At 42.2% G+C, this 25636-nt stretch overlaps 1 protein-coding gene across 5 annotated transcripts; it reads left to right on the forward strand.

Moving 5' to 3' along the window:
* The first annotated feature begins 510 nt into the window (after positions 1 to 510).
* Positions 511 to 24543, forward strand: cks1b (CDC28 protein kinase regulatory subunit 1B). Of its 5 annotated transcripts, none has more exons than XR_009651233.1 (5): positions 511 to 631; positions 959 to 1034; positions 1137 to 1264; positions 18373 to 18581; positions 24039 to 24543. XR_009651233.1 is itself a non-coding variant. In XM_060904963.1 (4 exons), exons 2-4 carry the CDS (start codon positions 976 to 978, stop codon positions 24089 to 24091), a joined length of 240 nt encoding a protein of 79 aa, XP_060760946.1. In that variant the 5' UTR covers positions 511 to 631; positions 959 to 975; the 3' UTR covers positions 24092 to 24543. The 5 variants fall into 5 exon arrangements, 3 of the variants coding, with proteins under 3 accessions (XP_060760946.1, XP_060760947.1, XP_060760945.1); XR_009651234.1 differs by lacking the exon at positions 24039 to 24543 and adding an exon at positions 22703 to 22820; XM_060904963.1 differs by lacking the exon at positions 18373 to 18581.
* The last annotated feature ends 1093 nt before the right edge of the window (positions 24544 to 25636 follow it).

Here is a 25636-nt window from a genome sequence, read left to right on the forward strand (position 1 = left end):
GGTTAGATGTGCGAAGGGCGCCGTTGCTTACAAGCAAAAAGGTCGATTGGATGGTCGAAATGTCCAGGATTTTTGTCAGACACAGGTGGCAACCCTAGTTTCCACGACATATTCAGGTTTAAACTCGGAGTTTGTTCAACCTGCTTTCTGAAACAGGGCCCGAAGAAGGTTAGCTGAAATAGCGTCAAAGTGTTGCCATAGTAACTGGTTTCTGGACCGGAAAACTCCGGCACTCTTCCGGAGTTTGATAAACCTACTTGTTGGAACACACAGACATTTGCAGAACATGAATTTACACAGACATTTATATAAACATGTATTTATATATTTATGTATTTATTTTTGAGACGCAAATGACTTCCTGACATTTTTATGGACATTTATGAGGCACCGGAAGGCTCGGAAAAGTCTTTTAGCCAATGAGAATAGAGTTTGGAAGCATCCGCAGGGCTCCGGAGGTGCATTGTCCAATGAGGAAGCGGCTTGATGATTTGAACGTCGGGGGGCGGGGCTGTGTGTTCTGAGAGGGAAATTTGTCAGATGAACGTTAGCGAGAAACAGTGCAGTTTATTTGATAAAACTTAAACAAAATACTGAAGTTTATTACGTAAATTTGTTGGGAAGAAGCCAGGTATGTATTATATAATTAATTTTTACACGGTTTGCGCAATTCAAATGGCAGTTTATATTGTCGGTAAACAGGTTAGCTGAGGAAAAAAAAAAATATCCCAGTGTGTGTGAACCCAGACTTCTGGAGCAAGTTTTATTAAGATTAGATTAGATTACATTAGATTAGATTATTTACTAACCCTGATGATTAGCAGAGTGATATTAATTTTACCTGGAAATAAAGATAGCTGTTATGAACTCAGAGAAGTCTTCATGTGACAGACTGTTTGTTTTATTTCATTCATTCATTCATTCATTCATTCATTCACTCACTGTGTTACTTGTTCAGGTAAACTAATTGCTGCCATGTCACACAAGCAGATCTATTACTCAGACAAATACAATGATGAGAATTTTGAGTACAGGTAGGTCATTTATTTATTATTATTAAGGATGTGTTATGAAACTTTGAAAAGAGTCTGTGTTTTGTGGGGCTTTTTAAATGTTTTTTTTTTTTTGTTTTTTAGGCATGTCATGCTACCCAAAGACATCGCTAAACGTGTCCCTAAAACTCACCTGATGTCTGAGACGGAGTGGCGCAACCTGGGAGTGCAGCAGAGCCAGGGCTGGGTACATTACATGATCCATCAGCCAGGTGTGTGTGTGAGTGAGAAGCTGTTGGCCTGTACCGTCCCCTACTAAAGAGAAATTCAACCACTTGCCAGCTCTTTTTGAAAGAAATCTAGCTGAAGCATGCTCTGGCTGTCCTAATTAGCATATTCGTTATGATTAAATGTCTAATAATGGAATATGAAGTAGGTTATAGGAAGAATAGAGTTTCATCTGAACAGAAACTTACACTTGTATAGAAAGAAATTATCGTCGGTCAAGGCACCTCAATCTAAACTTTTTATGCGTTTACAGAATACTATACTTTATATCAAGAACACAGACAAAATTAAACCGCGGGAGTGAGCAGACGTGGACAGTAACAAAGCACATTTACTTGAGTACTGTACTTAAGTACACGTTTTGAGTATCTGTACTTTACTTGAGTATTATGGTTTTTTTGGCGACTTATGACTTCACTACATTTGAAAGGCAAATATCGTACTTTTCACTCCACTACATTTCTATCAAGGTCCTCGTTACTCGTTACTATGAAGCAGCTTTTAAAGTAGATGTCTTTTCTTTTCTTTTCTAAAACGTGATTTGTTTTTTCGCAGTAATCACTAGGGTCACATCACATCCATAGACTGTATAAAATCAAGTTCAGTGATTTCTCAGCAGCGTTAATTGAACATGATCAGTTGATGGCAGAATAGAAGGAGGCGGTTCTTCTGGAGAATGTACACACCCATGGCCATACCTCGAACCCATGTTTCAGTTTTCTGAAAGGATTAAAGATTAATTTCGTTTTAAATGTTTGCTGAAAACGAACCACACCACGGCCTTCAAAAACTCGCCATCCAACCTGCAGAAGCATATTGAGGTGTGTAAACATTCCAAGAGAAAGCTTGCAATGAAGTTGTCTGTGCTTTTAGAGCTAGCGATAACGTTGCAATAGCTATGCAGTCTGGTTAGTCCAGGGCTCGAAATTCATATATTTTTTCACCAGCCAGCCGGACTAGTTACCTTCCAAAGTAACTAGCCAAACAGAAAATCTCATCTCATTCTCATCTCATTATCTCTAGCCGCTTTATCCTGTTCTACAGGGTCGCAGGCAAGCTGGAGCCTATCCCAGCTGACTACGGGCGAAAGGCGGGGTACACCCTGGACAAGTCGCCAGGTCATCACAGGGCTGACACATAGACACAGACAACCATTCACATTCACACCTACGGTCAATTTAGAGTCACCAGTTAACCTAACCTGCATGTCTTTGGACTGTGGGGGAAACCGGAGCACCCGGAGGAAACCCACGCGGACACGGGGAGAACATGCAAACTCCGCACAGAAAGGCCCTCGCCGGCCACGGGGCTCGAACCCGGACCTTCTTGCTGTGAGGCGACAGCGCTAACCACTATACCACCATGCCGCCCCAAACAGAAAATCAACTCGCCAAAATTTGTTCATGTACGAATTTTACTTCTGTCAAAAATAACACATAAGAGAGTAGTTACCATTGTTCATGACTAATGTGCATTTATTTCAAGACCCGAGTATTTTTATACTGTTTTTTTTTTGCACACTTTACAAATTGGCATTTGCTGTTCCATGTCCTCCTTGCGATATCCAAAAAAATGACTGACCCCTTACTAGTTCTTTTAGGAACCAATTCGTCCGCTTCAATTTTTAATTTGTCGCTGAAATTGACAGAGCTTACACAGTAGCCTGTGCAACACCAGCGATTGCACGAACTGAGTCAGCGCTGTAAACCGAAACTAGGAAATCTTCCCACAAGTTCCTTTCAGCACCGAGATGTCGCCCGGGATTGGTTGGCGAGTGTGAGACGTTATTGTTTTTTTTTTTTACCCTTAGGCAGCCTCTCGCGTTACTGCCTGAGGGACAGGGAGAAAACCACCGGAAAAGGTTTTAAACAAATGCAAAAAACACGAAACAAACGCAAGTCGGCAGATGACCATAAAATACTCGATAGTTACGATATAATAATTATATGTATCTCACACAGAATTTTCGGAGATATATCGAGTACATTCGATATATTGCACGGCCCGAGCTGGCTAGTGACAGGAATTACCCGCCAAATGACAAATGAAGTTGCCTCGGGCGACCGGACCACCGCGAATTTCGAGCCCTGTAGTCAAATGATGTTCTATGGATTTGCTCGCCAAGTTGCCATCGCCTTGTCCACGGCTAATGTTAGCACATAGCTAGTTAACTTGGACATTGTTAATTAGAATGTAAAAACGGAGTTATGCTAACATGAATAACGTTAACTTATCTGAAGTCCTTTCAGAAATAAGTTTTAGCATAATCTTGCCAAATAAACAGAATGTAGAAATCTTTCTGTTCTAGGTGCATTAGCTACCCAATTTGGTTTCGAGTTTGAAAAGCATTCGCTAGCATGTCAGGTGGAGTTTCACTGTCTACATGGATTAAAGTTTTCCGTCGCTACGACGGATTTCCGTCAACTGGGAGCGCTAAAGGTCAATAATGAGAGTGATGCAGATCCGAGGAAAAAAAAAGGGGGGCCCATAGGTCTGACACCAATGTGATTTAGAACTTCACCAAGCTGCTGTGATTGCCTGTTGTTGAACCCTTTCTTGTGCTATGTTTGTGTATATATAAAGGAATAAGTTGTCGCGCTAGATAGGCCTAAATAAATACATACAGCCTCCGCTACTGTCTAGTTCCGGGGAGGCTCGGCGGAGGCAGCGAGCCGCGGTGCTCGACTTGAGTTTCGTTTCTATCGGCGGCTCCAGCCCGACTTTGCACGCTCGTAACTCGGCCAGGGGAGGTCCCAGCCTCTCCAAACTTGGCAGCCAGCGACCTCTGCCCTCTCCCCAACGAACCAGCGTTGCCAGGGCGGGCCAGCCCCGCGCCTCGGGACGCGATTCACCCCGAGGCGAGCCGCGGCGCTCCGCATCAGTTTCCTTTTAACGGCGGCTCCACTGATGAAACAATCTGGCTGTCCTACTACTAGGCAACTACTTGCCTACTACTAATACTAGGCCTATTGTAGTAGTAATAATAATAATAATAATAATATTTGCCTATTGAAAGGCGATCAGGTGAAAAATCTAAACAGCCCTGTTGAAGCCGCAGCAAGACCTATGCTATTAAGCCTTTTGTAGGTTAAACAGGCTTCGGCAGACAATGTTCTGGAAAGGCTGTGTTTTTCTTTGGTTTGATTAGCCTACGATTTAATCTTTAAACATTATGGTTTCAGCAGTTCGCTTAAACATTGGAGGCTGCAGAGTCGGGCTGCAAGATTTCCCGACACTTGTTTAAGATGCCAAACTTCATAGTAAGGAGAAAATAATTCCACAGTATTTAGTGCCTCGTCAGTCTCAAAAATTAATAGTGAAGGACCAACGCGAATTAAGTCCCAAAAAAACATCTCGTAGGCCTATATTTTACATTTTCAAAAAAGTCCGGAATTGGAAGTCGGTCAGTGGAGTGTAATGAAGTGTCTCATTCACTAAGCACAAAAGGTCGGAAAACAGTGGAGAAAACAGCGATTGCTTAAATAGGCTACTAATGTTTTACATTAGTAATTTAATGTATGTGACAAATAAATTCATTGATTAAATAGATAAAGAAGCGAATACTCCGAAGCTCAAAATTCAGGAAAGTGGCTCCGGTGTTGCAAGTGCACAAGAACAGTTATTTGAAAGTTAATCTAATGAATTTGTGCATGCACGTGCGATTTCATGAAGAACTGGGACACAGGCCCGTTTCAAGCTATTTGGGGGCCCTAGGCAAAGGGGGATCTGGGGCCCATAATTATCCCCCCCTCGACGAAAGGCCTTATGGCTGCCTACCCACTGAAGACTTAATAAATAAACATCACACATATTGTAATCATTCTTACGATTTTTACTTAATAAATGAACTCTTTACATTATTATAAATAATTATCAAACCCAATTAAACACAAGAATAGACAAAATACACACACACACACACACACATATACACACACACACACACAGTTAGGTCCATATATATTTGGACACTGACACAAATTTTGTTTTTTTACCTGTTTACTGAAACATATTCAAGTTATAGTTATGTAATGGACATGGACATAAAGTCCAGACTTTCAGCTTTCATTTGAGGGTATCCACATTAAAATTGGATGAAGGGTTTAGGAGTTTCAGCTCCTTAACATGTGCCACCCTGTTTTTAAAGGGACCAAAAGTAATTGGACAATTGACTCAAGGGCTATTTCATGGGCAGGTGTGGGCAATTCCTTCGTTATGTCATTCTCAATTAAGCAGATAAAAGGCCTGGAGTTGATTTGAGGTGTGGTGCTTGCATTTGGAAGATTTTGCTGTGAAGAAAACATGCGGTCAAAGGAGCTCTCCATGCAGGTGAAACAAGCCATCCTTAAGCTGTGAAAACAGAAAAAACCCATCCGAGAAATTGCTACAATATTAGGAGTGGCAAAATCTACAGTTTGGTACATCCTGAGAAAGAAAGAAAGAAAGCACTGGTGAACTCATCAATGCAAAAAGACCTGGACGCCCACAGAAGACAACAGTGGTGGATGATCGCAGAATAATTTCCATGGTGAACAGAAACCTCTTCACAACAGCTAACCAAGTGAACAACACTCTCCAGGAGGTAGGCGTATCAATATCCAACTCTACCATAAAGAGAAGACTGCATGAAAGTAAATACAGAGGGTTCACTGCACGGTGCAAGCCACTCATAAGCCTCAAGAATAAAAAGGCTAGATTGGACTTTGCTAAAAAACATCTAAAAAAGCCAGCACAGTTCTGGAAGAACATTCTTTGGACAGATGAAACCAAGATCAACCACTACCAGAATGATGGAAAGAAAAAAGTATGGTGAAGGCGTGGTACAGCTCATGATCCAAAGTAGGGATGGCGAAAACTAAAAAAAAATCTTGACCGACCACCGAGCCTCATTAGCCGGTTAAAGTCGGTTAACCTATGAGTTTAAAATTCTAGAATTGGAATTATTACAGGGATGCAAACGGCGCGCCTTTTGGCGGATGCCGCCCTCTCCACGGCTGAATCGCGCAGATCCGACCTTCCTTTCCCAAGGGGGGGCATTGGAGCGTCCAACCACAACTTCATCAAAGCAAATTCTGCATATAAGCAAATGCCGCCACAGTCCACGAAACACAGGAAGTACAAGCACGAGAAGAAAACAGCAAATCAGAAAGCCGCGCGCCCGTGCAAAATTTAATATGCGCATTCTGATCTACTGATTGCGCAGCTTCCGCGCAAACGCGCGCAGCCCCCCGATCCACTGCCCTCCTTTCACAACCCCCACGCCTCATGGACTGCAACGGCACCCGCCTATTTAGTAATTTTAATACAGAATCCACCTTGAAATTACAATCAGACACTCCAACGCCCCCCCCAAAAAAAAAACAAAACAAAAAAACGGATCTGCGTGATTAAAAATAAAAAAAAGTTGGCATCTGCGCCTTTAGTTTGTGTGGAGAGATATGATCTGCAATAACATGCATTGTTGGCTACAGACCGAAACATACTTTCAGAATGCACTGGCCAAGGCAGGACTAAACTCCATGTGCCTTCTAATAATTAAAAAAAAAAAAAGTTATTTGTAAGCTAAAAAGCCGGTGTCTACACTTTTCTTTCACCGAGTGGCAGCTGGGCGGGACATAACTGAATGGGTGTTTCTGATTTGTCAGCTGTCTTTAACTGGGGCGGGACATGACTGAATGGGTGTTTCTGATTTGTCAGCTGTCTGCTCCAAAATCAGCAGCTTCAAAACGATTGATTTTTTTTTTAACCAACAACCAAAAAAAATTAACCGGTTGACGTTGATTCGGTCAACCACCGGTCAAACGGTCATCGGTTAACATCCCTAATCCAAAGCATAAAAATAAAAATTTAAGAATACACAACTAGAATCATGGGCAAAATGTCTAAAACTGCTGCTTGCGGGCCAGTCCTTGCAAGTTTGTAAGCCTGTTGTGCATGACAACGTTTACATCACTGTTATAAACACTGTCTACAAGATAACTACCATTAACGTAAGCTAGCTACCAAATTTGCTTGTCGACCCGCTTGGTATTAATGAGTGTGTACATTCTCACTTACCAGTGTCTTGTTTTTTTCTGTCTTCCTCTTCCCTTTTCTTCTTTCTCTTCTGGCTCCCTGAGGGGTAATTTCGCTTCATATTTGATTTTGTTTTTTTTTGCCGCGGAGCTCTGCAACCACTTGACTGGACGGAGATGGGCATTGAGGGGTTGACAACAGACTGTCATTGCACTTTTCGGCCAAAGCATGTAGGGAGGCGCTGTTGTGCATTAGGGGGCCCCCCTTGGAACTAGGGTATTTCAACAAGTGTCATTAGGCGCTGTGCTGCCGCGCTCAAAAAGTTGTCATTGCTATTGAATACATAACCAGTCGTTCGGCAGCGGGGGCCCTTCGAGGGCTGGGGCCCTAGGCAATTGCCAAGTCTGCCTACCTTGTTGCAACGGGTCTGCCGGGACAATTGGCATTTGGTGAAAGAGTCACATCTATGACTCATTATATTCGCGCGTGCCCTCTCGCCCACTGTTGCTTCATTTTCCCGATTTACACGCGTGTCTGAAGATGGAGTTTTCAGAAATCTCCCCTCTGCCCCAAGTTTGCAAAAGTAGCTGTTTTCAGTGACTGAAACCTCCGTATAGGTGTGAATGAGAGGTGCAACCGAATAAATAAATATGCGTCTTTTTTATCCGGCTACATGTAGGCTATCACTGCGCAAAGCCTCTAATGTTGAAATGGTAGTAATATTTGTTAAAATAATAGTAGGCTAATTTCAACATTAATTGGTAAAATGGCCCAAGGGATGTGATGGTGGGGATGGCCGTTTTATAACGGGGATGATTTGAGATTTTTATTTCAGAAGGGGGATGCCATCCCCCCCTCAACTCGAGTACTGCATATAAGGCCATATTTCACTGGACACAGGCCCTTCGATTTCCATCACTAGAGCGTGTCAAATTAGTTTCGGTTTTGCCAGCATGGATGCGCTTCTTTTAAATGAAGGCACGGATGTGTCAGACATCGACAAAACGCTAAAGAATAAGTGGAGATGGGCTTGGCGAAATGAAATGGGCGATAATGGCAAGCTCCTGCTGCTGTGCCAAGGAAAAAGAAAAAAAAAACAGGCATCAGGTGTTGCCAAACTAGATGCCTTTGGCTTCACTGCGAAGAAGCAGAAAAAGTGAACTTTCACTTTACTTTTCTTGTTTCCTGGCTTTATTTCAACAGATTTTCTTATTTTTCTTTCTGTTCCACCCTTTTGAAAGCATGGTTCAAGTTTGACTGCACTTGCACTTTTCTCTTAACCACTGCTGTGCATTACTAAAGTATTGTTGAAATAAATTTGCACTTTGCGCTGAAATTCATAATGAAACATCAAGTTAGCCAGTAATGACAATGGTCAAGTCTTGCCTTAGCTTTAGTCATTGTTAAAATTATGTAAATGTGCTATAAGTACGGGCCTAGGGGATAATGGACAACACGGCGTTTAAAATTTGACGCATCGCTGACGTGGTCGGGGCCAACGACATGGAGCTTTTTTTTTCAGTCAGATGATTTTTTTTTTTGCTTTAATCCATGTGGCTAGCTGGCGTAACATTAAACCACCATGATGGCACAGCATGTGTTTATTTTGTGAATTCACATTTCTGTTTTGGTAACGACATTAGGTTTTGTAAGTGTTGTGGCAATAATACAACAATGCATTGACAGAAAATGTACTTTTAATCAGGGCTTTGAACCAGAATTTTTTTCCTATTGGTTCGTTCCGAACAGAAACGGAATTTTAACGTTTCCGGTTTTGGGTTCCACCATTAAATAGACGTTCCCGAACCGGTTAGAACAAAAAAATTTCGTTCCCGGAACGGTTAATTACGTTCCCTGTCAGCTGTTTAACAAATGGCTATAAAATTATGTCTCTGTCTCATCCAGCTTAAGCCAAATGTAGGCTAATTCTATTACAACCTTCATTAAATAAGACAAGAAATAATTCAAAACAATTATTATTTCAAATGTTGGCGATTTGGATTCTCAGTATGTCTTCCCATCTACACAAACAGAAAAAGTGCCAAAAATGAAAGAGAATTCGTTTAGTGTGTTACCAAAGGCTAGTCAGGCCCTATAGAGGGCTACCGCATGACGTCACCGCGCCGCGAGATTTTGTTAGGCGCCATATTGGAAGACCAAGTACACATCTATGCAAGTACATACATTCATAAAACAAACTACACCTGAAATGTAGCCAGGGCCGGTTCTGCCCTAATCTGGACCCGGGTGCAACATCGCGCACCCCCCACCCCCCCAAAAAAAAACACCAGTCTAAATCAGGACAACCATCACATAACTATAACTATAAACATTTTATATCAACTATTTTAACTAAATGGGCTATAATAAATAAGCCTGCAGGCAGCCACGGCGGGCTGCCTCAGAAAAGTAACCATTTGTCCTACCTTAAAACTCGTTTTGCATTTTCTGCCTCCTTTTTTGTATTTTCGACCCTCCGTTTATTTTCTTTCCTTTTCTGAAAACCCGATTTGTGTCCAGACATTTTGTTCTGCTACCAACGAACTAATTCGTCAGGTCTCGTCTCTCGAGCCCGCGATGATTCCCGTGGGAAGGGCAACAATTGATACATTTTTACAAACAGCCAATAGGGAGGTTGTAACGTTCAGGCTCTTCTTTGCTCAGACACTCAGTAATGCACTTACTCACTTATTATCACATGGAGACGTGATAGTAGTCCACCTTCCCGCTCTCTCCATTCAGTCAGCGAACCCCAGCGGGTCATAGAAACTTGCGCAGGAGAAGAATGACTTTTTTTATTTGTAGGCTACGGAAACTTTGAGGAACGAAATAAAAACCGGTATTAACCGGTTACCATTATTTTTAATAAGCGTTTCTGTTCCGGAACATAAAAAATAATAAAGTTTCTGGTTTCGTTTCTGTTCCATGTGAAATAGAAAAAGTTCCCGGTTTTCGTTTTCGTTCCTTGAACCGGTTCAAAGCCCTGCTTTTAATACTTAAGTATTTTTAAAAGCAAATACTTAAAATTAAGTAAAAATTTGACTGTACAACTTTCACTTGTATCGGAGTAACATTTGACCAGTGGGATCTGTACTTTGACTTAAGTAATAAAGTTGGGTACTTTGCCCACCTCTGGTAGTGAGGAGTCAGGAAATAAGACAAAGCAGACAGTTACCGAAGGAATAACTTCTGTTTATTAGTTATAAATGGTGATCAGTGATTGGTTGGTGGGACCATTATTTTGTTGTGTGAGTTGTGTGACCCAGCTCTCTCACCTGGAACAGCTGTATTGAGCGCATATAAAGTCCCTAAAGGGGTTTTAAAAGTCACCAAATCGAATGACAAAATTTCTAAGTTGGCCACACTGAATTCAAGATTTAGGAGAACTAGGCTTGGGAATGTGATATCTTGACACACTGTGACTTGGAGTGATTCACTGTTAGTCAGTCATGAGGATAGTCGAGGAGTTTTCATACAGGCTGACTGGTATCGCATTCCCACTTTCAGCAAAAACTGTAAATATTCCGTTATTATGCTGTAATGGTGTCCTGTGGGAATGGGAGTAAAACAGTAAAGTCGAAATGTTAATCTACCCCCTTCTGACCTAGTAACATTTACAGCAGGGATTATCAACCTTTTCTACTTTGAGGCCCACCTAGTCACACTTGTAACGAGTCGAGGCCCATTAAAAAAGATCCCCAATTATTTTGGCTAATTTATTCTATTAGAATCTAATAATCTATTATAAAGTGTATTAATGGAAAGCAACATCACTCCCTGTTACAGATAGGAGCCCAGAAATTAAATAAATGCAATAAAAACAAACTGTTTTTAATTGGAGGTATTGTATTTAATACTGTACGGATGTGCCAGAAGCCAACATAAAACCATGCATGCAGGTCATTCTCAGCCAAAAGGGATTAATGATCCAAAAGTGGAGTCTGGTTCATTAACACAAGAACTTATTGCCATGTTTGTGTTCAGCAAACAAGCAGGTTATTAAAACCAAGAAGTCCATTCAAAAGAAGTGAATATAGAAACCACTCAATGGGATTAGATCCTTACATGTTAACAAAGAAGGATTTTTCCTCTGAGTTGGAAAATTATCCATCCGTTGAGTTCCTCAACGGTGCTGCAGACATCGTTCTACACAGACACACAGATGAAAACCTGAAAGAGCATGGAGGCGTACAACTTTTTATATGTGGCTGGGTTAAAGATCTGGGGGTCAGGACACTACAAGATAAATCCTGTATCGTTTATGTCCAAGTAAGGAGGAATTTCTGGGGTTTGTACGTGTCTTTGCGATAGTTGCTTGGACACTACAAGTTTTAGTATCGGGGTAAACAAACCACAGCCACTCGATTCTCAATCCTACCTGCTCTTCTCTTCTTCGGAGTGCATTGTGTGCGCACTTGGGGCCCAGTCATTATGAGAAACACCTGACGCTGATTTGAGCGCGATCAGCATGCGCAGATAAGTTTTCACAGGAATTTTGCGAAGTATTCTATCAGGTATGCAGCGATAGACAGATGGAAGTGCAGGAAGAGTGTTTATTAGCAGGCGTGATATTTACAAAAACACAACGCGAGGCAAGGTCAGAGTAACAAAACACAAATGAAAGCAGAATCATAAAGCACGGTATTTTAACCAGTCATAAACATGGCAAGAAACAAAAGTGACTGTGATGATGATAATACTTCACAAAGTCTCTGTGAAAACACCGTCCTTATATGCGCATGCTGATTGCGTTCAAATCAGTATTAGGTGTTTCTCATAACGACTAGGTCCCAAGAGTGTGCACAACGCGCTCTGTGAGCTGCGCCAGACTGAAGCGCGCGAAGGCATGACAGTCAAGCGTTCGCCTGCTGTGTGACCACAACTTTTATCTCACGTGTATATCGCCAAGCATTGCCGCCAAAATGCCTCATTTTCATCAATAACCCATCGCAAAACATAGCAAGCTGTACTGTGACCGTAGCTTAACGAGGCGGATGTGATGTCAGATGCAATCCAGCAATTGTACCCTACTACAAGTAAAAATTACATTCAACTTGGAAAAAAAATTGGGGTCCACTAGATGTCCCAGTGGTTGAGAAACACTGATTTATGGAAATCTTTTGTTCTCGCTGCAGTGGGACTTTGAGCCATCAGATTTATATGTTGTGACAGTTGTAGCGTAAATGATGTAGTGATATTGTGGCGGCACACATACCGTACTGCCTCAATGTAAAAGCAACCAGCAGCGAAATCAACAACAAGCAATGAAGCCATCGGCAGATACCGTGGGAGCACAGAGGATTCATTCTGAGCTCTAACATGGAGAGCCAAAACCACAGTTAAGAGCTAGCCATATATAAAGCTTGTTTTTCATGTACATGCATACGTGTGATAGTTTCATTTATAAACTACACACAGTTATATCAATAACAGTAACTAATTATAAAATAAAACCACAATATACTGGAATAAAAGTTATGTGAATCTCTCTCTCTGTCTTTTGATTCTGACATTTCCACTTAATGTTTATCAGGGTTGGATGTGAGTGCAGAAACCTTTTATTTACACAGGATAGTTAAACCAATAAAAAAACACCAAGGATGAACCCACGACAGTCGACGTGAGGAACATAAAGCACATCAGTATGGAAAATAAAAATGAACACAAGACAAACTAACAGAAGGCAGGGTTTAAATGAGGCGAGTAATAAGTCAAAGTAAAGCAGGTGTGTGTGGCTAGTGCTGTCGATAAACAGGGTGTGTAGATTGAGGGGTGAGGCTTGTATATGTGAGCGAGTCAGTGGATATGATGATCCGACTGGAAAGTGAAAATGTTATAAATAGTTGCTTGAACAAAACAAAATGCTCAGAAACAGGAAGAGACTCGACAGAGACATGATGCAGCTTGACTCGTGCCATGTTGTTAACGAATATCTCAGCTTGGGTTTTTTACAACAATCATCTCACCGCCTTGTGAATTACACGTCATATCCGGTCTCACATGGCTGGTGTTCTGTAGCGTTCCATTAAATACTGTCAGGTGGGAATACATGATATCTGGTACTTTTCCATTATGGAAGATGGAGTGGGAATAAAACTTTATCTTTTGCATGTTGTTTTTTCCATACGTTAACGGATTTCGTATGTGAAAGGGTATCGAATATAACGACGCTGTTATAAGGAGAACATTGAGGACACGGTAACTAATGTTTGCTCTATAGCTGTGTTTATTACAAGCTGGGATCAAAGGGAATCAAAGCTTGTTTACCCCTAGAGGCCCGGATATTATTTTTTAACAGTTATATCTTGCCTATTTTCGACTGTGTAGATTGTGGCAGTGGGGGCGTGGTTGAGTGTTGGCTGTGAACAGTGAGGAGTCAGGTTGAACCAGTAGGTGTAACGTGATGAGGTGCACCCGTGTCAAATTACTAGCTGTCTATTAACCTGTGTCTCTGTTTTTCAGACAGCCAAGAATGAGAGAGAAAGCTGTGCCACCTCACGTGTGTGTTTTGTTTGCATGTTAGTTGTCACTGAAAAGTGAAAAATAAAAAGAACACACCTGTTCTGAAGCCTGCTTCTAGTTCCTCAGTTTCCCACAAGTTAGAGAGTTGTTACACTGGTGCCGAAACTTGGGACTGAGGAACGAACGAAGCAGTTAGAGAGCTCTTCCAAATGCTCGCCAACAACCTTCAGCGCCAGCAGCACGCCCTCATCACGCTGTCAGTAGACCAGGGACGGCGCTTCCAGGCTCTGCTTGAAGTCCAAGCAGGAGACTGGCAGGTGATCCAGTCCACGGGTGCTCCTGCAGTTGTCCCTGTGGTCAGCATGCCTGCCCAGCTGGTCAAGGTGGGGCCACAGGATGACCCCGATGCCTTCCTCGAGCTGTTCAAGCGTGTGTGTCACGGAGGCGAGCTCGTGGCCAATCTCTCAGTGGGCAGCTCGCCTACTGCCGCTCCTGTTGGGGGAAGCCCAGCTTGTGGCTTGGCAGCTCCCGGCCACCACGATGCTGGAGTACCCCATCTGAAGCGAGCTATCCTACAGCAGGTCCGTTGCAGCCCAGAAGGGCAGCGCCAGCACTTCTGCTCGCTGGCATATGGCAAAGTGGGCCAGCTGTTTGCGTTAGTGCAACAGCTCTGAGACGCCTGCCGACAGTGCCTGCTGGCTGGCGAGTGCAACGTCAAGGCTATCATCAAGCGAGTAACACTGGCGCAGTTTGTCATTCAACTGCTGAGCGAGATGTCAGCATGGATCCGGTGTCAACGCACGGTGTCGCTGGAGGAGGTGGTCCGGCTGGCCAAGGACCACCTCGTGGCGTTTCTGGGAGCAGGCGCTGTTACAACTTCTCCCCTCTCTCTCTCTCCCACCTTCTCCCCCTCCCTCTCCTTGCCCCTCCCCTACCCCCACGGAAACGGGGGACAATTCCCCTGAAACCCACTGACTGCACTCAGGTCTGTCCTCGTGTTTCTGCTCTCCCATCTCCTTCTGTGTCTGTACTGCCCCTCTCTCCACAGGTGAACTCATCCATGCCCACGAGAACCAAGAGCGAGCCTGGGTAGGTCTGTCAGCATGGAGGGAAAGTGGGGAATCAGTGCTTCCGCAAGGAAGCGGGGCTACTGATTTGCATCTCCGATGCACCACAGGCTTCCCGTGTTTGAGCGGGTGCTTACAGAACAGTTGTGAGTATTCAAGGGGGTACACATCAGGCTTTGGTGGATTCGGGTTGTAATCAGACCTCCATACATTAAAGCCTGATTCAGTGCAGGGCACTGGGAAATGTACATTTGGTGAAGGTTAAGTGTGTGCGCAGTGATGTACACAAATATCCGCTAATGCCCATCACTACTCATTTCTGGGGAGAAAAGCATAGTGTGGAGGCGGCGGTTAGTCTGAGCTTCACCTACCCGCTGATCCTGGGAATCGATTGGCCGGGGTTTAAAATGTTAATGAAATAGATCGTAGTCGGTGGGTCCTGCAGTGGTACAGTGTCTTACAAAAGTATTCATCCCCCTTGGTGTTTGTCCTGTTTTGTCGCATTACAAGCTGGAATTAAAGTGGATTTTTGGGGAGTTAGCACCATTTGATTTACACAACATGCCTACCACTTTAAAGGTGCAAAGTGTTTTTTTTTTTTTTATTGTGACACAAACAATAATTAAGATGAAAAAACAGAAATCTGGAGTGTGCATAGGTATTCACCCCCCAAAGTCAATACTTTGTGGAGCCACGTTTTGCTGCAATTACAGCTGCAAGTCTTTTGGGGTATGTCTCTATTAGCTTAGCACATCTAGCCACTGGGATTTTTGCCCATTCCTCAAGGCAAAACTGCTCCAACACTTGTTGGATGGGTTGTGTTGGTGTACAGCAATATTCAAGTAATGCCACAGATTCTCAATTGGATTGAGGTCTGGGCTTTGATTAGGCCATTCCAAGACATTTAAATGTTTTCTTTAAACCACTCCAATGTAGCTTTAGCAGTATGTTTAGGTTCATTGTCCTGCTGGGACGTGAACCTTCATCCCAGTCTCAAACCTCTGGCTGAGTCAAACAGGTTTTCCTCCAGAACTGCCCCATATTTAGTGCCATCCATCTTTCCTTCAGTCCTGACCAGCTTTCCTGTCCCTGAAGATCAAAAAATTCCCCACAGCATGATACTGTCACCACCATGCTTCACTGTTGTAATGGTATTCTCAGGATAATGAAGTGTTGGGTTTGTGCCTCACATGGTGTTTCCCATGATGGCCAAAATGTAGAATTTTAATCTCCTCTGACCAGAGAATCTTCATCCATGTGTTTGGGGAGTCTGCCACATGTTGTTGGGCAAACTCCAAACGTATTTTCTTAAGCAATGGCTTTTTTTTCTGGCTACTCTCCCAGTCAAGCCCCGCTCTCTGGAGTGTATGGCTTAAAGTGGTCCTATGGACAGATACTCCCATCTCCGCTGTGGATCTTTGCAGCTCCTTCACTGTTATCTTTGGTGTCTTTGTTGCATCTCTGATTAATGCCCTCCTTGTCTGGTCTGTGAGTTTTGGTGGGCGGGGCCTTCTCTTGTCAGGTTTGTAGTGGTGACATATATGCTTTCCATTTTGCTTAGTAGTGTTGCAAAGTCAGGGTCCTTTCATAACAAGTTGATTTATTCAGACATCATGTGACAGTTTATATGACACTTTGATTGCACACAGGTGGATCTTAATCAACTAATTATGTGACTTATGAAGTGAATTGGTTGGACCAGCTTTTATTTAGGGGTTTCATATTAAAGGGGGTGAATACCTGTGCACACTACAGATTTCAATTTTTTAATCTTAATTTTTGTTTGTGTCACAATTAAAAAAAAAACACAAGTTGCACCTTTAAAGTGGTAGGCATGTTGTGTAAATCAAATGGTGCTAACCCTCTAAAAATCCATTTTAATTCCGGCTTGTAATGTGACAAAACAGGACAAACACCAAGGGGAATCAATGCTTTGGCAAGACACTGTACGTCATGTGGGGAGGTGGTCCCAGGGTTGCCCGTGTCAGTTCCGCCTCATGCTGACAACAGCGAACGGGGAGAGTTCTCCTCCTTCTCTGGGGAACCCCTTAGGGGAATTCCCATTGGAGCAGGCACGCTTTTGACCAAGTGAAAGTAATTGATGGCCAAATCCTCCAGCCTAACCTTTCACTTTCCTTCCTATACTTTTGTATTATTAAGTATAAGCTATATCGAGTGAAGCAGAACACTCAAACAAAAGAAAAGATGACACAGTTGTTGGTCTCGAAGAGCCGTAGGGAACTTTTATTCTGTGCTGCTCATCATAATCCTATGACTGGGCATTTGGGGCAGGATAACACTAAATCATCTCATGGCCCATTTCTATTGGCCAGGGATTCATGCCAATGTCCGCAGGTGGTGTGCGGCATGTCTCGAATGTCAGCTGGTAAATCCAGCAGCCACACCAAAAGCGCCATTGCGCCCATTGCCGTTGATGGAGATCCCCTTTGAAAGAATTGGCATGGATTTCATCGAGCCATTAGATCGATCTGCACACTGGTATTGCTTTGTGTTAGTTGTAGTGGATTATGCAACGTAATATCTGGAAGCGGTGCCTCTCTGCAATATCTCAGCATGTAGTGTTGTGGAGGCACTCTTCTGCATTATCTCCTGAGTTGGGATTCCGAAAGAAATTCTGACTGATCAAGGTACTACTTTTATGTCACGCACACTGCGCAAATTGTACAACTTATTGGGGATTAAATCAATTCATATTAGTGTTTATCATCCACAAATGGACGGGCTGGTCGAACGATTTAACCCAGTGGTTCTCAAACTTTTTCCCGTCATTCCCCACTTTGGAGAGGGGGAGGATTATCAAGCTCCACCTGTCCCCCATTGCCCTAACAAAATGTTTACAAAATAGGCTAATTTTAACATCTCATCTCATTATCTGTAGCTGCTTTATCCTGTTCTACAGGGTCGCAGGCAAGCTGGAGCCTATCCCAGCTGACTACGGGCGAAAGGCGGGGTACACCCTGGACAAGTCGCCAGGTCATCACAGGGCTGACACATAGACACAGACAACCATTCACACTCACATTCACACCTACGCTCAATTTAGAGTCACCAGTTAACCTAACCTGCATGTCTTTGGACTGTGGGGGAAACCGGAGCACCCGGAGGAAACCCACGCGGACACGGGGAGAACATGCAAACTCCACACAGAAAGGCCCTCGCCGGCCCTGGGGCTCGAACCCAGGACCTTCTTGCTGTGAGGCGACAGCGCTAACCACTACACCACCGTGCCGCCCCTAATTTTAACATTTCAAATTTATTGAAATATCAAGTTCTGGAGTAAATATCAAGTAACACCAAGTTCAAAAATAGAGAAAGTAAAAGTGCATTTGTGTTCTATGTGCAAAAAAAGAGCAAATGTATTTAGCAAGAAAGATGGAACAAGTCTAGATGTGAGTCTTATCACTGCATTAGTGGCTGCAATGAGCTTGTTTTGCACTGCACATCTTTTCAGAATTGGGTTACAGGCTTCATACTGCCACTCTCAAGTCATGCCCAATATTGAGCTGAGCTCTGCACTTTGTTTTCAGTGAAGCAACAGCTGAAAAGCCCATCTCACAGAGATGAGATGTGGCAAAGGGAAGACGAATGCTCACAGCCCTCTCCCCAATGAATGGACGCTCCCTATCAACTCCAAGCCAGAATTCACTCGGTGTCTGAACTGTACACCTCAGCTTCAGGGTGGAGTCGGATGCCATCTCGATGAATTGGTCCTCTTCACCAGAGCTGAAATCGGCAGGTACTGCAGATAGAATATAAATATTTTGTCATTGCATATTAAACACAAATAACTCAGTTTGACAATCCATTCCAGTTAGTAAGTAGCATACAACATAAAACGTACACTATATGAGTATAATAAATAGTCAGTCAGTCAATAAAATAAATACCAAAACACCAACTTGCTGCATTGAATGGATCCATAACCCAGTCATACTGAGCACTTTTGTTTGGAAAGTATTTTTGAAATAATTCTCTCAGGGAAGAGATATGCTGCTTAATACATGGGATCACTGTGGTGGCTCCAGAATCACTGGTTTCACCAACTTCACTCAGATTCTCAAAGACCTCGGTATTTCCTTGATCGAGGCACCTGGCACATATCTCAAGCTTTCGGGTGAATGCAGTGATCTTAGCTGCCAGGTGAGGTCTCTGCCTTGAAGCTGAAGATTTAATTAATTCAGCTTTCTAAATACTTCACTGAGATGAACAATTTCTGATGAAACTGGTCTATCACTGAACTTGCTTGCAGCCTCGTACATATGCTCTTCCTCCAAAAAGATCCGAATCTCCTCTCTGAGCTCAAATACTTGCAACAACACTTTGCCTCAGGAGAGCCACCTTGCCTTGTTGTGAAACAGCACCGCTGAATGATCAGCTCCCATCTCCTCACAAAGTGCTGAGAACAGTCGTGCTTTCAGGGGTCGGGTTTTAATGAAATTAACCACGCTCACTGTCTCTGTCAAAACGTCGTTTAGTTCAGAGCTGGGCTGTCTCAATGCTAGCGCTTCTCTGTTAAGGACACAGTGTGTCCATTGTGCATTTGGCGTGACCCCCTTGATCACTGCCTGCAGTCCTTTTCTTTTCCCTGCCATGGTCTGTGCGCCATCCAAACCAAAGCCCGCACAGTTTTCCCATTTCAGCCCATGCTCTGTGAAGTAACTGTCAAGAATCCTGAAAAGCCATCAGCTGTGGCTCTACTTTGGATGTTCTTGCAAAACAGCAAATCCTCACCCAGTGACTTGGAATTTACAAAGCGGACATATGAAATGAACAAACAGTCTTTATTACTGTCAGTAGCCTTGTCCACTTGTAATGCAAAACGCGTGTCTTTGAGTTTTTCCATGAGTTGTTCTTCAAGATCACATGAAATATTGCATATACATCTTGCAACTGTGTCATTTGACGGGGATAGCTTTCAATTTTGCAGCACTTGACGTCTCATCAAGCATAATTGACACCATGTCTAAAGCAGCGGGGAGAATGAGCTGCTCAGCTACACTGCAAAAAATTGAAAACTGAATTTGAGGAGAAAATTACTTAATACTAGTGAAATTATCTTGCTGCATGGATAGATATTTTTACTTGACAAGACATGGAATAAGTTGGTTGCAATCTAGAACTAGGTTTAGAGCAATTCCAGCGTTATGGACGTGACACTTGAACTCAAAATGGCAACAAATGACCCAGTGCATGTTTTATTGTCTCCCAGTATTTAAACAGGTGTTGCATATTTTAAGGCTGTACCATACTGGAGAAGTGATAGAACAAGAACAATTCCCATAGTACATCTAGGGCATGCCAGGAAACGCCAATAAAAGATGCGTTATGGATGTGACAGAAAAAGTATCACTTTTCTTGGGTGACTGTACATTTTTATCAAACTCTGTGAAATTGTAAACCTAATGTCGAAATGGAGATATCCGTTTGATAGAGGGGTCCAAGGTGAATATTAAAAAATCTTTGTTTAAAATATTTTGTATTTCATGCAGAGTTTCGGAAGGAAAAGTCAGCGTTATGGATGTGACGAAATTCCGTTATGGATGTGACGTGTCTGAAATGGACATGGCATATGTTTAGAAAATCAGCAATTTAACCACCATAACCCTTTGAAAAACTCTCTAAATATCAGCTAAAACTATCAAAGTTCTTAAATAATATTTAGGATGGCTATTGTTTTGCTGTTTTGTGGATTTTAGCATACATTTCTGTGGCTTGTGGCAATAATATAGAATTGTACATGATCAAAGTTGATTTTAGCTTGGGGTTTACATTATAAGAAAGAAAGACTGACAGTGACATATTAGGTTGGTTACAAATTGGTTCAACTTATTCACATCTGTAAAATACAGGCCTAGGTGATATCTCTGGGAGTGGTTTTGATGTATTACATGTTGCTTTATTTTTGCATGGTGAGGCTGACATTTACATGGAATTGCCCTTTAATAATCTTAGAATTGGTGTCTTGTATTCTTCTAATAGGAAATACTAGATCGTTTCAATTATTTTCAAGATATTTTCACTTGCTAAGACATCATTTTTGCAGTGTATCGTGTGTGGTTTCTTGCACTGGGTAATTCTGTATGCAACTTTTGAATGCAGCCATTTGTGCTTTGCTGTTCACCGATGCAGATTTTACTATGCGATTTTCCTGCTGACGGTATTCTGCCAGTTTTCTTTGAAAGGAGTCGAGTGGTTTATTGACGTGATTGGGGTGTGTTGTCTTAATTTGTTGGGTCTCATGCTGTCTGCTGCCAGTGGTTTAAGACACAAAACCATCCCCACCGTGAATCCAAGCGCAAGATAAGCTTATTTTCTTTTCAGTTGGCTTTTTGATTGTTTAGCGTCAGTCTTGTTTTTCTCTGCTGGTGTTGCATCACCTGTTTTCTTTGTCATCCATGTCACGAATATATCCATTCTGTAACGTTATGCCCACTACTGTCTCTCTGTGAACACCACTGTGGGAAAGTTTGTTTATTGTTCCACTGCAATTAACATGCCAACGTTAAATCATTGTTTTCGCGCTATGGTTCCACGTTAAATTTTACTCCTGGTCCCCTGGCTCTGATGTTGTTGTTTTAATTTATATTTATTAATGACTCCTTTGTTTTTGTGTGTGTGTGTGTGTGTGTATATATATGAAGGGTTTTGTTTTGAGGGTATGATCTTTACTGTCGGGCGGCATGGTGGTGTAGTGGTCATTAAGTCAAGTTTATCTGTATAGCGCTTTTAATAATAAACATTGTCGCAAAGTAGCATTACAGAGTTTGAACGACTTAAAACATGAGCTGATTTTATCCCTAATCTATCCCCAATGAGCAAGCCTGTGGCGACGGTGGCAAGGAAAAAACTACCTCAGACGACATGAGGAAGAAACCTCGAGAGGAACCAGACTCCAAAGGGAGTCGCACAGCGACTGGAGCAGCCCGGTGGTCTTGGTTCCTAAGAGCGGCAGGTCGGTTCGGTTCTGTGTGGACTATAGAAAAGTCAACGCAGTATTTGATGTATATCCAATACCTAACATTGATGAGCTGCTCGATCAGTTAGGCGTGGCTCACTTTTACTCAACACTGGATTTAATAAAGGGATATTAGCAGATCCCATTGACTCCATTATCCCGCAAGAAAACGGCCTTTTTCACTCCATTTGGTTTGCACCAATTTGTCATCCTTCCTTTCGGATTGTTTGGGGCCCCAGCGACGTTTCAGCGTCTCATGGACCAAATTCTCTGGCCCCATAATACATATACAGAGGCCTACTTAGATGACAATCATTTATAGTAATGATTGGGAATGGCATTTGCAGTATCTTAGGGTGGCCCTGAGGTTGCTGAAGTGTGCTGGGCTCACAGCAAACCCAAAGAAGTGTGCAATTGGATGGATGGAAGTATGGTATCTGGGCTTCTACTTGAGTCATGAGCAGGTGTGTCTCCAAATTGATAAGACTGCAGTGATTGCGGCCTGCTGAAGACCAAAAAGGGGGTGAGGCAGTTCCTGGGACTGGCTGGCTATTATAGGTGGTTCGTGCCTAACTTTTCGGACGTCACCAGCCCACTGACTGACCTCCCTGAAAAGGGGGTGCCAGATCCAGTCCAGTAGACGGAGCTGTGTGAATGGGCTTTTGCTCAAGTAGAGGCAGTTTTGTATGTGTGTGTGTGTGGGGGGGGGAAGAGAGTCAGCTGCAGGCCAGATGGCTTCCCGGCCTGAGTTGGGTGATGGAGGTATGTGGCAGTGTGGGCGTGTTCGAGTGTTGGCTGTGAACGGCAAGGAGTCAGGTTGAACCAGTAGGTAACATGTGATGAGGTGCACCTGTGTTAAATTACTGGCTGCCTATTAACCTGTGTCTCTGTGTGTCTTTCAGACAGCTAGGAACGAGAGAGAGAGAGAGAGAGAGAGAGAGAGAGCTGCATCACTCCCACGTGTGTTTGTGTGTTAGTTGTCACTGAAAAGTGAAAAATAAAAAACACACCTGTTTTGAAGCCTGTTTCCAGTTCCTTTGTTTTCCACAAGTTAGAATTGTTCTCCACAATAAAGCACCATAAATAATTTTGGATTTACCCTTTTTTTTTCATCAGGAAGGGAGACCTTAAAAAAGCTTTAGTAGAAGCCATTCAGTCAGAGATGTGCTGAACATTGAGCTACTTTCATTTACAATTGTGAAAACCAGTTGTTCGCTCAAAAATATTAAACAAATTCAGTCAGGTTTATCACAGCTATAGTACTAGATTTTAAGAGTAATATTTGAAAAACAGCAGCCAACAGAAACTGGGGCTTGTAGACATCTACAAATTTTGTTGGAGACAATTGGAACAAGGGCAGCACGGTGGTGTAGTGGTTAGCACTGTCACTTCACAGCAAGAAGGTTTTGGATTCAAGCCCAGTGGCTGACGGGGCCTTTCTGTGCGGAGTTTGCATGTTCTCCCCCTGTCCGCGTGGGTTTCCTCCGGGTGCTCCGGTTTTCCCCACAGTCCAAAGACATGCAGGTTAGGCTAATTGGTGGCTCTAAATTGACTGGAGGTGTGAGTGTGAATGGTTGTTCGTCTGTGTTGGCTCTGCGATGACCTGTCCAGGGTGTACCCCATCTCTCGCCCATAGTCAGCTGGGATAGGCTCCAGCTTGCCTGCAACCCTGCACAGGATAAGCGGTTATGGATAATGGATGGATGATTGGAACAAGTTAGATAAGTGAGGGAAGTGACCTCATTAAGAAAGTTTTCAAAAAGGCCTCTGCAACGTAGTTTTCTGGTTAGAAAAGATATTTAAAATGCACATGTATTTTTATAGTTTTTAATTTTATTTACATTTTTGAGGACCCCTCTGTAAATCACTTCTGTGACATTGGCATCCTCAATAAAGATAATTTAAAAACGAAAAAACTTCAGTCTGCAGGTCCTTTGCCCCATTCATCTATAAAATGTAGAGTTGAAATGTTTTAAATTGCCCAGAGGAAGTGTTTTGTAGCATATAATCTTGACAATTATGAAAAGACTTATGGCGTCAGAAATTCCCATCTAGACTTGCATTGAAAAAGAAGTATTTTCACAGAAACGTCTGAACTTTTGTCCAATCTTTAGCCATTTGGTATTGTTCATAAAGGTCTGTTCTGAAAAGATGCTATATCTGGGTCCGATGCACCGTGCTGAATTTGCCCTGGGTCACTGTAACTTCTTCCTCTTGCCCATGTTTTCTTCCTTTTAGAACCTCACATCCTACTGTTCCGCCGTCCTCTGTCCACACCTAACCCCCAGTGATGGAGCGCAGGTGGGGGAAGACTCATTACACACTGCAGAAGGATGACAAATGCAGATTGAAGAAAAAGTGCCGATTAATTTTGCTGTCAGATCCTTTGGGTTATAAGAGGAATATATTTTGTAAGTGTTTTCCAAAATGTTCTTATTGTTCTGCACATCTTTGCATCAAAACAAAATGGAGACTCCTTCTCTTTTCTGCTGCATGCATTTAGTGAGAGAATGAGTTTGTTTCAAAAGTGTGTGTGTGTGTGTGTGTATATAGAAAATGCAGCCTGAGGGGAAAGCAGTCATAAAGTATGTTTTGCATTTAAACAGTGATAAAATCTTTATTTTTCTTTGTGTCATTATAGAACACTTTGCATGTTGTTTATAGTACTGTGAATGTTCATCTTCCACTCATTATTTATGAATTTTTTAAAATCTACTTTTAAAAATAAAGACTTTCTGAAGAATATCTTGCATGGTTGTATTTACTAGTCTGCTCTTCAGAGGATTCTACTTTTTTTTTTTTTAATTATGCTGCACTTTGAAATACTGTAGGTTCCATTGCAGCCAAATGGGATTCAAAAAGATAATGATTATACTATAAGTATTTGGACACAATTTTTATAATTTTGCCACAATGTATTTGAAATGAAGCAATCACTCACAACAATAGAACAGCACATTATCTGATGTTTTACATCATGAATTTTATTTTTAAAAAAAATTCCAAAAAAGTTGGGACAATAAAGCACTTTATAATGCTCCATTCCTTCTCACAACACTTAAAAGATGTTTATGGACTGAAGACACCAAATGATGAAGTGTTTCAGGTGTTATTTTGTGCCATTCTTCCTGTAAACAGGTCTTAAGGTATGTAACAGTACGGGGTCGTCACTGTCATATTTTTCATTTCTAAATTCTCCACACATTCTTTAATGGGGACAGAGGGGACACGCCCTCTTCTTCTACAGCCACGCCTTTGTAATGTGTACATAATGTGGTTTTGCATTGTCTTGTTGAAATTTCCCTGGAAAAGATATCGTCTTAAAGGCAGCATAGAGAGCATACTTTATTCATCCCGAAGGAAATTCAGGCATCCAGTAGCTTATATCACACACACACACACACACACACACACAAATGCAAGAAAGGGGAAAAAATAAGAAGAAGAAAATAAAACCCTCACAGAAGACAATTGTGAGATGATCACAGATTCTAAGCAGTATGCATGGTGGAAGTGGCCCAGTAGGATACCATGGTAGAATAGAATGTAAACAGCAATAGAAATGTTCTATAGTTATAGCAATAGACATTAACTATACAAATCCTTAAAATATTAAATACCTGTAAACAAATACAATAATTTATTTTTAAAAAAGCTTGTACATAGGGGCTAATATACAGTGGTGTTTGAAAGTTTGTGCACCCTTTAGAATTTTTCTATATTTATGCATAAATATGACCTAAAACAACATCAGATTTTCACACAAGTCCTAAAAGTAGATAAAGAGAACCCAGTTAAACAAATGAGACAAAATATTATACTTGGTCATTTATTTA

Source organism: Neoarius graeffei, chromosome 22 (assembly GCF_027579695.1).
Source record: "Neoarius graeffei isolate fNeoGra1 chromosome 22, fNeoGra1.pri, whole genome shotgun sequence".
NCBI classification, from domain to species: Eukaryota; Metazoa; Chordata; class Actinopteri; order Siluriformes; family Ariidae; genus Neoarius; species Neoarius graeffei.

Coding starts and splice junctions, on each gene's coding strand:
- cks1b (XM_060904962.1), top strand. CDS start 976: ATGTCACACAAGCAGATCTATTACTCAGACAAATACAATGATGAGAAT. Junction 1,035..1,136: donor GATGAGAATTTTGAGTACAG/GTAGGTCATTTA, acceptor TTTGTTTTTTAG/GCATGTCATGCTACCCAAAG. Junction 1,265..22,706: donor TTACATGATCCATCAGCCAG/GTGTGTGTGTGA, acceptor TCTTTCAGACAG/CTAGGAACGAGAGAGAGAGA.